The sequence below is a fragment of the Hyaena hyaena genome, unplaced genomic scaffold, assembly GCF_003009895.1.
Source record: "Hyaena hyaena isolate Hyena2069 unplaced genomic scaffold, ASM300989v1 scaffold_103, whole genome shotgun sequence".
Taxonomy (NCBI): Eukaryota; Metazoa; Chordata; class Mammalia; order Carnivora; family Hyaenidae; genus Hyaena; species Hyaena hyaena.
This window is the reverse complement of record NW_024080735.1, coordinates 2756893-2769514: the sequence shown is the minus strand read 5'-3', so window position 1 is coordinate 2769514 and position 12622 is coordinate 2756893. Positions and strand designations below refer to the sequence as shown.

General features: G+C 57.7%; 1 protein-coding gene across 1 annotated transcript in view; it reads left to right on the top strand.

Moving 5' to 3' along the window:
- The window catches only part of PARP1 (poly(ADP-ribose) polymerase 1), a 34458-nt gene extending 23225 nt beyond the window's left edge, over positions 1 to 11233 (top strand). The window contains exons 14-23 of the mRNA XM_039235784.1: positions 2317 to 2445; positions 4548 to 4631; positions 6217 to 6339; positions 6729 to 6857; positions 7785 to 7883; positions 8203 to 8355; positions 9092 to 9219; positions 9796 to 9857; positions 10357 to 10471; positions 10688 to 11233. Of these exons, the coding sequence (XP_039091715.1) occupies positions 2317 to 2445; positions 4548 to 4631; positions 6217 to 6339; positions 6729 to 6857; positions 7785 to 7883; positions 8203 to 8355; positions 9092 to 9219; positions 9796 to 9857; positions 10357 to 10471; positions 10688 to 10769 (1104 nt within the window). The 3' untranslated portion in view covers positions 10770 to 11233. The remainder of the gene's footprint in view (positions 1 to 2316; positions 2446 to 4547; positions 4632 to 6216; positions 6340 to 6728; positions 6858 to 7784; positions 7884 to 8202; positions 8356 to 9091; positions 9220 to 9795; positions 9858 to 10356; positions 10472 to 10687) is intronic.
- The last annotated feature ends 1389 nt before the right edge of the window (positions 11234 to 12622 follow it).

Here is a 12622-nt window from a genome sequence, read left to right as displayed (position 1 = left end):
GCCACCCAGGCGCCCCCAAAAACAAATATTTAAAAAAAATTTTTTTTGGTTTGGTTTTTTTGTTGTTGTTTTCTTTTTTTCATTTGTTTAAAGAGTCAGACACTTAACTGACTGACCACCCAAGAGCCCCAAGGGTCAGCTGTGCTTTTAAAGGAAAGACCATGGGGCGCCTCGGTGGCTTTGTCGGTTAAGCGTCCGACTTTCGCTTAGGTCATGATCTCGCGGTTCGTGGGTTCGCGCCCCACATCGGGCTCTGTGCTGACTGCCAGCTCAGAGCCTGGAGCCTGTTTCAGTCTGTGACTCCCTCTCTCTCTGACCCTCTCCTACTCACGCTGTCTCTCTCTCCTGGAAATAAATAAAAACATTAAAAATAATTTTTAAAAATAAAAAAATAAAGGGAAGACCACGCCTTTTACAGAAGGAAAGATTTATAGATATCTAAGTAGAGATTTTAATTCCCAGTCCTGGAGGCCTAACGTGTCTCACACAGGAACTTTCCAGCTTAGAAAGTGCCGTGAGCTCTCTCCATCGAAAATAGAATCTAGGAGCGCCTGGCTGGCTCCATCGGTGGGGCATGTGACTCTTGATCTCGGGTTTGTGAGTTCGAGCCTCACATTGAATGTGGTGATTACTTAAACCTCAAAACTCTGTTGTAGAGTGTAACTTGGGTGTGATGTTGAGGTGGAGATGGTCTAACTCAGCAGTGCCCTGTATTGGTTCATTTTCCTGATATCAAAAATAATATTTTAGGAATTTTTGAGAACGATGAGGACAAAAAAATCACTATTCCCCAAAATTAAATGCGTGAGCACTTTTTCTCTCCAGAGAAGGAGCCTTGCCTTGCCGCTGCGTGGAGAGCACCCGCTCCCTCCCCAACGGACCACAATTGTTTCCCTGTCTTCTGGAGCAGCGCTGTCCCATTAGACACGTGACCACTTCTCAACCTGTCTCAGTAGCTGCATTTTGTTCATTTCATTAGAGAGAAGGAGAAGTTCGCGGGAGAGGGAGAGGGAATCCCAAGCAGGCTCCATGCAGACAGCGCGGAGCCCAGTGTGAGGCTCGATCCCGTGACTGAGATCAGGACCTGAGCTGAGATCAAGAGTCGGACTAACTAACTGAGCTGCCCAGGAGCCCCTTTGGTAGCAACGTTTTAAGAAACAAAAAGACACTGTAAAACTAATTTTAGTAGTTTATTTCCTTTTTCTTTCTTTTCAAGTCTGCTGTGTTTTTAGCCTTTGTAGCCTGTCTCAGCTCAGACCACATTTCAGAACCAGTAGCTGCTGAATTAAACTGCACTGATCTACACCAACATCTGTTAAGGCTGCACAGATGGTTAGAGGTCATAGTTCATAGTCTGTAAATCATCTGTAACGACGCAAATATTTCTGTGGTTGTTACCGTTAGTGGAGGTACTGGTTACAGAGGACATGCAGTTAAATTAGGCTTTTAACACGTCAGTAGTTTGCTTTCTGGGAAATTACGAGCAGGGAGTATGAACGTGTCAAGGCCTCGGTGTCCCAGCAGGAAACGTGGATCCGCTGTGGTGTGGCCAGCAGCCACTCAAGAGCAGGGACACGATGCGGATCCAGCAGATTCCAGGATCAGTGTTGGGTGCCGGTTAGGTGCATTCAGATACTGAAGGTGGCTCGTTACTAGGGACACTGTGACGGACAGTTTCCCGTGCTGCGCGGTATCGACTTAGCCTGGTTCTCCAGAGGGCAGGAGTAAAGCTCTGTACCTTTAGCTTATCAGGAAGTGCAATCCCAGGGAGCAGGGGTGAGGTGGGGAGGACAGAGGGTTCGTGCTGTCTGCCTGCCTGGCAGGAGATGGGTCCACGAGCTTGATCCTCTGGGGCTGCTCAGAAGGCTGGAGGAGCGCACTCTCACAGTTGGCCGTGGGGCACGGCAGCGTCGGTGGGGGAGGGGACCGGTCCCGTGTCCCCTGGGTCCGTGGTTTGCCCTTGTGGCTGCCTGCACTTCCAGGTTGGCTGAGTGGGCCCTGGGCGGGTTACCAGGTGGTAGGTGACGAGTAGGAAGGGGTGAGGGCACGAGGGGGTGTGCATGCGGCAGGCCAGCCTGTGCGGAGCTGGGTGCCGCCGCAGAGGTCGGAGAGTCCGGAACAGCCACAGGGACGTAGGGGCGCAGGAAGCGTCCGATCCCAGGGCTCGTGGCAGCCGCCCCCCTAGGCCTTGATTCCCACTCACCCTTGATGCTGCTGCTGCCTCGTCTCGTGTCCTTTTGTCTGCAGCCCGGAAGCCGCCACCACTCTGCTGAGCTTGTCGCGTGGAGTCCCTTACTGATCCTCTGTTCCCTCCAGGATGAAGAGGCGGTCAAGAAGCTAACGGTCAACCCCGGCACCAAGTCCAAGCTCCCCAAGCCGGTGCAGGACCTCATTAAGATGATCTTTGACGTGGAGAGCATGAAGAAAGCCATGGTGGAGTATGAGGTTACTGCGCTTTTCTTGTTTGCTATGCTGTGCCCTTTGCGGTGGGAGCCTGACCCCTGGCCTGATGCCAGGTGGGAGCTCAGAGACTGATGTGCGGGGCTGGGGGCTGTGCAGAGCCCATGGTGTTCGCGAGGGGAGCCTGACCCCTAGCCTGAGGCCGACGCGGGGCCGCTTGTGCTCCTACAGAGATTGTTGACTTGCTCTGAAACCTGTGGTGTGTGGTAGGGAGTCGGCCCCTGAGCCCTGTCCCCTTGGCTTGTCCCCTCGATGTCGTGGATGGCTGTGTGGCCGTGGCCCACTTACAGTGAGAGCAAGCCACACACGAAGCTGGAGGATTTCTCCTCTCACGTGTGCCTTGGTGGGACAGGAGTCAGCCTGTTCCTAAGAGGGCAGGGGTTGGGTTGTCCTAACCCCTGCCTGGGGGCAGGGCAGTGGGGGCTGTGGGTACAGCCAGGCGTCCCCATTTGTTCTCCATCCCAGCTCCACTTGCTGGGGGATGAGCGCAGAGCCCCTGGCAGCCTCCTGGCGTCCCCCCATCTGGGGCTCCGCTGGGCTGCTCCTTGAGAACTGCGTCTCGCTCTCCTAGAGGCTCGCTAGCAGCCAGGCTTGCACGGTCCTGTTTTGATGTCCCTAAGCTGCCATCTGTCAGGAGGGCCGGCCAACGTGGCAGCTTGGGGATGGGCTCATGGAGTCCTGGCACTTTAGGAGGAGCGGAGAGGTGACTGGGGGTGGGGGAGGGGCTCCGTTTCTTTCATGTTTTATAAGAAATACCCCGTGGTCACTTCCGGGTCCCTGTGCTCTGCTTCGTGGACCTTCTGGCAGAGTGGCGGCTCCGGGTGAAAAGCCGAGTCCACGCTGGCCCTGCCTCACACGGGGGACTCGGGGTATAAGGAGGAACAGGGCCCGGGTGGGGGACGGTGTGTGGGACAACATGTCAGCCTGGGAGCCGTCCCGGGGGCTTCCCTCTGTGGCGCCTGTGGCTCGCGGTCCCAGCCGGGTCGGCTGGGCTGGGCCCCTGGTTTCTTGCCCCTGTGGCCAGGCTGTGCATTTTGAGGGGTGCAGGTGGGGAGACCCGGTCTCTTCTCAGATGAGCACCAGAACCCAATGGTAGGGGTGCCGCTCACGCAGAGAACCCGCCCCCTCAGCCACCCTCCTCGGCTCCCAGCACCCTCTTCTACTCGGGCTGTGCCTTGGCCTGGCCCCAGGGTAGGCGCCCAGCCTCTCCCCAGACCCGGCTCCGGCTGCTCAGCCTCCCGGAGACCAGGCCCCCCACCCCCAGGGTGGACAGGTGCCGGCATTGAGGGGAGAGAAACGTGTGCCACGGGGCGTGGCTGTTCCTGGCCTCAATGGCTGCCATCCCGCTTGGCACCCAGCACGTTGCCCTCATACCCCGTTTAGTCACCAAGGGAGCTCCGTCTGTTGTGGCCCTGTGAGCTCAGGTGCAGAGGTGGCCCTGGGGACTGGAAGGATCTGCTGGGAGCGGCCACAGACACGGCATCTCGGGATCAGAGCGAGGGGTCCAGTCCGCGGGGGCAGGGAGCCCAGGCCGAGCATCTCACAGGGACGCGTGCCCTCTCAGGACAGTAGTCCCTTGTGCAGACAGGAGAGCGGCCTGGGGACAGGCGTGTCCCTAGATGTGGGCCCCGTGGAGCCACGTCCTAGCTCCTCCCGCCATAACGTGCTGCATGTTGGTGACTCCCAGGGTGTTGCGAGCACTGTAACAAGTGCGTGACCCCGGGAACTGACTGAAAGGGGCAGCATTAGTGTGAATGCAGATGCGCGTGTTCAGAAGCATGTGCTTTTGGAAAAAGAGTTCCCACTGCTGTGCGTTGCGAGCTGCCTCGGCCAGGCGAGTGGCCCTCGGCCTGCCTTTGGGGTTGCTGGGGGTCCTGGGGAGCTGGGGGGACCTCATCTGGGCCATACACAAAGCGAGAGAAACTGTTGCACACAGACCCTGGTGGGGCTGCGAGCTCTGGCGATGGGTCCCAGGTGCCCCTGGAAGACTGGGCACTTGACCGCTTCCCGCAGGGCCCAGGGTGCCCACTCCCCGTCTCCACCACGCAGAGTGGCTTTCAGAGAGAAAACTCCCCCTGTGTCCTCAGATTGACCTTCAGAAGATGCCCTTGGGGAAGCTGAGCAAGAGGCAGATCCAGGCGGCATACTCCATCCTCAGCGAGGTCCAGCAGGTAATTGGGTCTCCATCCTCAGCGAGGTCCAGCAGGTGGGCGGGCCCCTCCCCAGGCCTCTCTGTACCCCGGTTAGTGGTGTCCTACACCACAGCCCACGGGGGCTTAGATTTTTTCAGTTCCGTAGTGTGACATGTGTCTGCTGCGTGCCAAAAATGAGCACAAATCAAATGAATTAGGTGTGTTTTCAGTGATCGTATATGTAACAGACTCCTTATCAGCTGCATGAGGTATTTGGTTTTCCTACCTCTTAAAAACGTCCTGATGTTGTGTGTCCATCAGAGTGAGGCTGAAATTGGGGGCGCCTGGCCAGCTCAGTTGTGGAACGTGTGACTCTTGATCTCGGGGGTCGTGGGTAGAAGCCCTGGGTTGGGTGTAGAGATCACAAGATCACTTTAAAAAAAAAACTTAAAAAGGGAAATAGAACTTGAAATGGTTTTGCAGTTACTGGAAAACCATTGAACAGAAAGGATTTTCTCCGTTTTGTTCATGCTCCTTGGACATCACCTTGCTGGGCAGCCCTCAGGGTCCCCCATCCCTGGTGCCCCCTCTGTGCCCTTGTGGGCAGGGTGCAGGCCCGGCCTGTGAAAGAGGAACGAGGAAGCTGAAGTGAGACCCCGAAAGCAGAAGGTGCTGGGAAGGAGGCCTTGAAACAGAGCCTTTAAGTCCAGTTAACAGCTGCTGCTGCGCCCTGGCCCCTTGTTGCCCGCTGGCTAGGACAGGAAGGCCTGTCCTATTCCAGAACCACCCCTGGTGGAAAGGCTGGGATGGTGTCTCCCCCTCCCCAGGCAGAGCGAACCGCAGACAAATGGGAGCACTTGGGGAAGCCTGTGTCCCAGGTACCTGCCGAGTGTCCCCGTGGTCCCACTCCTCCATCTGTGCATTTATTGAGTGCTTTCTGCATACGGGGCACTAGTGGCATTGTGGCAGTAAGGGGAGCTTAGCCCTCTGTGTCTGGACCTCCGGGTGCAATAGAAACGAGTTTCTGCCTTAAAGCCGGAGGTCCGTGGTCAGGGGGCCGCCAGATTCAGAGCAGCGGGGTTTTCGCTTTCAACGTGTTGCTGGGCACAATTCCCAGATGTTTGTTTTTTTTATTTTAAAAAAATTTTTTTAATAGTTTATTTTTGAGAGAGAGAGAGCATGATCAGGGGAAGGACAGAGAGAAGGAAACATAGAATCTGAAGCAGCTCCAGGCTCCAAGCTGTCAGCACAGAGCCCAAAGTGGGGCTCAAACCCACGAACCGTGAGATCATGACCTGAGCCAAAGTCGGACGCTTAACCGACTGGGCCACCCAGGCGCCCCAGTTCCCAGACGTTTCAAAATGTTAGAAGTTTCCCAGGAGTGCCCGTGAGCTCATCCCCTGGACGCTGTGGTGGACGTGTCACGTGGCAGCGGGGTGTGACGGGCCCACACGTGCACAGCTCTGCCTAGAAATGGACGTGCACGTGGGGGGGTTCCTGCGCTCAGCGTGGCCTGACCCCAACACCAGCTGGTCCAAAAAACTCCCTGCATCTCCCGGCCTGCCACATGCTGGCTCCCCAGCTGCCGCCATAGTCTCTGTCTCCTCTGTCCCCTCCCCCAAAGGCGGTGTCCCAGGGCAGCAGCGACTCCCAAATCCTGGATCTCTCCAATCGCTTCTACACCCTGATCCCCCACGACTTTGGGATGAAGAAGCCTCCGCTCCTGAACAACGCGGACAGTGTGCAGGTAGCACCCGGATGGGTTCCGGCGGATCTGGGGCTGCTCCCCTATGTCCTGGCCCCTGCGGGCGGGCCCGGGGCTCTGAAGCGGGATTTCTTCCCACATTGGTGGAGACAGACTACAGGCTGAACAGATGGGCTCTCGGCCCTGGCCCTGTCACAGGGGTCCCGGGGAAGGAGCCGCGGGGGCAGGCCAGCCTCTCCTGACAGCACCGTCGTCCCCACCTTAGGGAGCCAGCCACCCATCCCCAGCTGTCTGCACACGTGGATGGAGACGCATTCGCGCCATAGGCTTATAGGTCCCCCTCCTGCCCGGTGTGTCCTGGCCGCTGTCTGCTGCCAGCAGGAGCATCTCCCTTGCCCGATAGCAACAGAGGTCCCCTTCTGCTCCTGCAGGCCAAGGTGGAGATGCTGGACAACCTGCTGGACATAGAAGTGGCCTACAGCCTGCTCAGGGGGGGCTCAGGCGACAGCAGCAAGGACCCCATCGACGTCAACTACGAGAAGCTCAAGACTGACATCAAGGTAACGCCCAGGGGGTGATGGTCCCCAAACCAGAATGCTTGTTCCCCCCGCCCCGGGAGCTGCTTGGAACAGATGGCTGGTGGCCCGGGCCGGGGCCTCTGCTACAGGGTTTTAAGTTCCTTTTTCCTTAAAATAGAGAGGATCTGTTTTGGTCACCTGTGTGGTGTGAACCCTAGAAGGTTCATCACACCTGTTTAATAAGCGTATGGTGCCTGATCCGTGCTCTGGGGCCGAGGGACTGTGCTGCTACTCAGTCCCCCAAGTTTTGGAGGGGTAGGGGCTTGGGCAGAAGTCCCCCCACCTTGGTGCCCCCGCAGGGTTCTAAGCGTGAGCCTGGAATGGGGTCTTTACATCTGCTTCCTGCTTGGGATGAAACACATCTGTAGGGCCAAGGAGAATAAACCACCAAATGTCCCGTGTTTGGTCCCCAGGGCACCTTGACTGTGGTGCTGTGGGCGTGGTTTTCTGTGAAGGGCTTGTTCTGTCTCTTAAGTAAGCTGTGAGGAAACCAGGATTCTTAGATGTTCTGCCCGGGGTGGGTTGGTAAGAGCATGAAACTAGAGCACCCTGCCTTCCCCACAGCGCATGTGGGTGTGCGTGCACGTGTGCATGTGGCAGAGCCTACAGTAAAGAATTGGCGGCTGTTAGCTGGGCCGAAGCCCTGAGCCACAGGGTGCATGGCCCTGAGGACTCAAGGATGGTCCGTCCTCCTCACGGCCCTACAATTGATGGGATCCTCATGGCTTCTGACCTCGAGTCTTGGCTGTGGGATGGGCCATGGCCTGCGTGCTTTAACCCGTGCGTGGCAGGCTCGTTACGTGGCAGCCAGCTCCTTGTCCACAGAGGGCCCCGCTTGGGGCTGTTCTCCCCGCCTCGGTGGCTCTCCGGGGATCTCCCTTGCTCTGATTCCAAGACACGATGTTGTAGGTGGTGGACAGAGACTCCGAGGAGGCAGAGACCATCAGGAAGTACGTTAAGAACACCCACGCGACCACACACAACGCGTACGACCTGGAAGTTGTTGATGTAAGAGCCCCTCCCACCCCCCTCTGCATTCTGCTGATTCCGGCCTGCCCCCTCTCACATGGGTCTGGCCTGAAAAAAACTGTTTGCTTCGCCTTAAATAACTGGAGGAGGTGACTCGGTTGTTGAGGAGAGATGTTAGGAGTCATAGGTGTGGGGGGGGCCACTTGTCATCAGAGGCGCATTGAGGTCCCCACGGTGGGCCCCCGTCCCTGCCCGAGCAAACCCCCCATCCCACCCCGTCCCTCGCTGGGGACAGCCCAGTAGGACGCGGGGAAGCAGAGTAACCAGGCTGTACGTGTTCTCATTCTCCTGCGAGCAGATTTTCAAGATTGCGCGCGAGGGCGAGCGCCAGCGCTACAAGCCATTCGCGCAGCTGCGGAACCGGCGGCTGCTGTGGCACGGGTCCAGGACCACCAACTTCGCCGGCATCCTGTCTCAGGGGCTGCGGATAGCCCCGCCAGAAGCGCCTGTGGTAGGTGCCCGCCCGGGGCTGCTCTGGCGTCGTCTGCGTTGACAGCTTTATGGAGGTAGGGGCTGGGGACCCTCGCTTAAAGGTGGGTTTAGGGGCTGGGGACCCTCGCTTAAAGGTGGGTTTTCGGCTCCATCACAGCCGACAGGTAGTTGTTGCCAGACATCCCTCTCTGGGTGCTCAGGCGCCACCGCCCTCCACCCCCACCCCTCCACCCCAACAGTGTCTTCATCTCCCGACCCTGACCTTGACTCTGGGTGGTGAGGCTGTGCGTCTCTTAGCCATAGTTTCTGGAACAGAAATGAGGTGTCCGGGCCCTGCTGTAATAAGGGCTGACTGGTGTGTGGACGTGCCCCAGGGCCCAGCGCATCCAGGCCTGCCGCCACCCGGCCACGGGAGACTGGCACCACCCCGTGGACCAGGAGGGTGGCAGCCGGGTAGTGCATGACCGGGGCAGAGGCCCTGACCCTGACCCCCGTGTTTGACTCGCAGAAGAGAGTAAAAGTCACAGCCACCATTTATGGGGTGTTCACATGCCTCAGGCACTGAGCTAAATGCTTGTGGACTCGTTGAATTTTCACAAGAGCGCTGTGAGGTTCTTGTCCAGTTCAGAGGAGAAGAGAGCAGGGTCCTGGGGATGTGTGGCGTCCGCGGCGCCTGGTCCCGGTTGGCCCTCGGTAGATCAGTGGTGCTCCAAACATCAGCTGGAAGGTTCCAGTGTCTCTTTTCCAATCCTCAGACAGGCTACATGTTCGGGAAAGGGATCTACTTCGCCGACATGGTGTCCAAGAGTGCAAACTACTGCCACACGTCCCAAGGAGACCCCATAGGCCTGATCCTGCTGGGAGAGGTTGCCCTTGGAAACATGTGAGTGAGCCTGGCTTTGGGCTGGTCCGAGAGCTCCCGTTGGCCCCCTGATTGGAGAAACCAGTGTTGTTGAGTGAACGGGGGAGGCCCAGGAGCACCCCCCAAAACAGAGGGGCCAGGGTTGGCTTGCATGAAGGATGGTCACCCCCCACGCATGCACCGCTGGGGTTTAGATTTTCTGTTTTGAGATCAACCCTGATCAACTGGAGTCCGTCCCAGTTTCTAATTCCCCACAGAGAAAAGCCAGTTGGTCCTGCTTGGGCAAGGCGTCAGCCTCGATCCTGTTGCTGTAACGTGGAGGGCCAGGGGCTGGGGGGTCTTGGCGTGGGCACAGAAGCCTCCAGAGCAGCCAGCCCTGCCTCTGGGCAGGGCCGCCTGCAACAGCGATCGCTGGCATGATCCATTCCCCGCAAAGCGGCACCCTCCCTCTGAAGCCGGGCAAGGAGGGAGCTCCGGGCAGTGAGGGCGGCTGGGTCCTTGGGGGCGCTCCTCTGTCCTCCCTGGGCTTCGGCGAGTCAGACTGTAGGTGTTGAGCTTTCGGCCGCAGAGGCTTTGACATAGTCCTCTCGTGAACAGGTATGAGCTCAAGCACGCTGCGCACATCAGCAAGTTACCCAAGGGCAAGCACAGCGTCAAAGGTAACATGCCCCAGAAACTTTGGCCCCGGGCACCCTGGCACGGGGAGGCTACGCTCCTGTAGCTTGTTCGCGCTGTCTGCGGCAGGGAGAATCTTGGCGTGGGTGACAGTGAGCAGGCGCGGCAGCTTTTTATCCTGACTGCTCTACGGGTGAGGGCCTGCCCATCACCTCCTGTCACGTGGTGGCCCTGGGTGCCTCAGAGTGCCGGGGCCTCCACCTGCCGGCCGTGGTGACTGGACTTCTCAGCAGACATAGGATCCCGGGCTTGGGCGGTGTGGCGGGTGGGGGTTGGTGTGGATACTGTTCTTCCTTGGAATCAGGAAGGCTTGGCCCCGGGAACATGGTTTATAACCCACAGGCTTCTGTATGGAGGAAGGTTCGAGCATGGAACTCAGGTCTTTAAAGTAACTGTATAGACCCAATGCGAAGCAGGCCCTTCTCAAGATGTTTCCCACCTCTGTTCTCACGGTTCGTACCACTTATGCCTCCTGTTTTGCAGGTTTGGGCAAGACAACTCCTGACCCTTCCGCTAGCATCACCCTGGATGGCGTGGAAGTTCCTCTGGGGACGGGGATCCCATCGGGCGTTAACGACACATGTCTGCTGTATAACGAGTATCCTTTTCCGCGCGGGTGCAGAGGGGTGTCCTGGGGCAGTGGTCACCTACGCGCCCCCTGCGTCCTGGTTGCAGGCTGACTGTAGCCCCTCCGTCCGTGCCCTTAGGGCCCCTGCCCTGGGGGAGACAGCATGGTCCTTGGGGTGTGACCCGCATGCAGATGTCAGTGCAGGCTCCACCGTGACACATGTGCTCCTTGACGCGCCCCCTCCAGATACATTGTCTATGACGTCGCTCAGGTAAATCTGAAGTACCTGCTGAAGCTCAAGTTCAACTTTAAGACGTCCCTGTGGTGAGCCCGGGCGTGTGGCCAAGGCACGGCCCAGGGGCTGGTGCGCAGGCCCAGGCTGGGCGCCTGCTCGCTGACTATGGCAGGGGCCTCCACTCAGCGGTCGAGAGCTCGAACCTTCCCAAATCCCCTTAGAGAGGATTCTCTGTGAGCGTTTGGTCACTTGTTAAATGATTTTCCCAGCTTTTCAAATCCCTTGTTTGTGTGGGTCTGAGGGTGGGACGGGCGGTGGGGTCCCGCCAGCCAGAAGCCAGGTGGGGACAGCTGACGACACACGGGAAGTCAGGGTCAGGGTTTCCGTCTAGACTAGTCCCGCGGAGGAGCTGGGCCTGTCAGAGCGTCTGCCTTACTGGGTTCCCAGGAGAGGAAAAACTACCTTCCCCCCTTCACGTGTCTGCCTTTAGTTTGCGTTTTGGAAAAATGTTAAGCATTTATTTTGAGGTAAAATAAAAACTAATTTCATACTACTTAGATTCTATATCTTCTTTTGCATTTATTGTTTTTTTTGTAGCTCCCCCCCGCACCCCCCGGCCCCATGCGTGACTTCTGCGGGGAGGAGGAAGGTTAATGCTTTCTCATACTTTGGGAAAAAAGTGCTTTCTTTTTCTGGAAACACACGGACATGGAAGCTGTCAGAATATGTAGCATGGAGGGGCCCCGGGGGTGGGGGGAGCTCCATCGGTTACGTGTGATTCCATGTCTCTCTCTCTCTGCCCCCTCCCACTCACAAAAACTTTTTTTTTATTATTCTGAGACAGGGCATGAGGGGGGAGGGCCACAGAGAGAGGGAGACACAGAATTGGAAGCAGGCTCCAGGCTCTGAGCGGTCAGCACAGAGCCCGACGCGGGGCTCGAACCCACAAACTGAGATCGTGGCCTGAGCCGAAGTCGGACGCTTAACCAACTGAGCCAGGCGCCCCACAAAAACATTAAAAAAAAAAAAAAAAGTAGGAACATGTAGTGGTGAATTAACTGTTGCATCTGAAATTCCCGAAGCTCCTCCAGGAGTCTGTCTCACAAGCAAAGACTGTGTTGCTGACACACCTGATGGCTGATGGTAACTCTCACGGCAGAACCTGCTTCTGCGTTTGTGATTCGTGCATCTGCTCTCATTCTGACTACGATCTGGTGACTGTTCGTGGTACAAGGTTTGCGAAGACCATGGGGATGTGGTGCCTGTGTCTGGGGTACCCCAGAACGTCCCAGGCAGCAGGTGGCTGTGCCCAGTGGCTGTGCCCATCTGGGTGGCCAGAGAGCAGACCCGACACCATAAGGTGCGCCGGCTCCCTCTGGCTGTGGGACCTGTCACGGGGCGGGATGTGCTGTCAGCTTGCAGTTCCATCCGCGGGGTGCTCTGCCTGCGGAAATGACACCAGAGGGGAAGGCAGGGTGGTTGCTGTGACACGAGAACCTTCGAGGGAAGAGAACGCAGTGTGGTCCATGCAGTGGCGGCACGGGCCAGAGGAGGCGCAGCCAGCTGCCATCTGAAGGGGTCCAGCACGGATTCGGTGAGGGAGACCGAGCAGGTGGCCTCCATGACCGGGGAGAAGCAGGTTTTCTCAGAGCTGAGCTACACGGAGCGATGATAACGGGCTGTGTGTGGCCATGGTCGTGACTTCACACGGTTAGTTATCTGAAGGCCACGCAAACCCAAGTTCACGTGGGGACTCACAGGCAGATGAACTTGATAGCGGTAGAGTCCTCGTCTTCCCGCGCCCTCGACCTGATGAAGCCCTTGGAGCCTTGGACCGGAGACCCACTCCCAGTGAGATTGCTGTCTGATCAGGCCCGGGCTTCTGGGGTCCCGAATGTTCTGTCCCTCACCACCCGCGTCCACACAGGGAAAGGCAGTTACCCTCA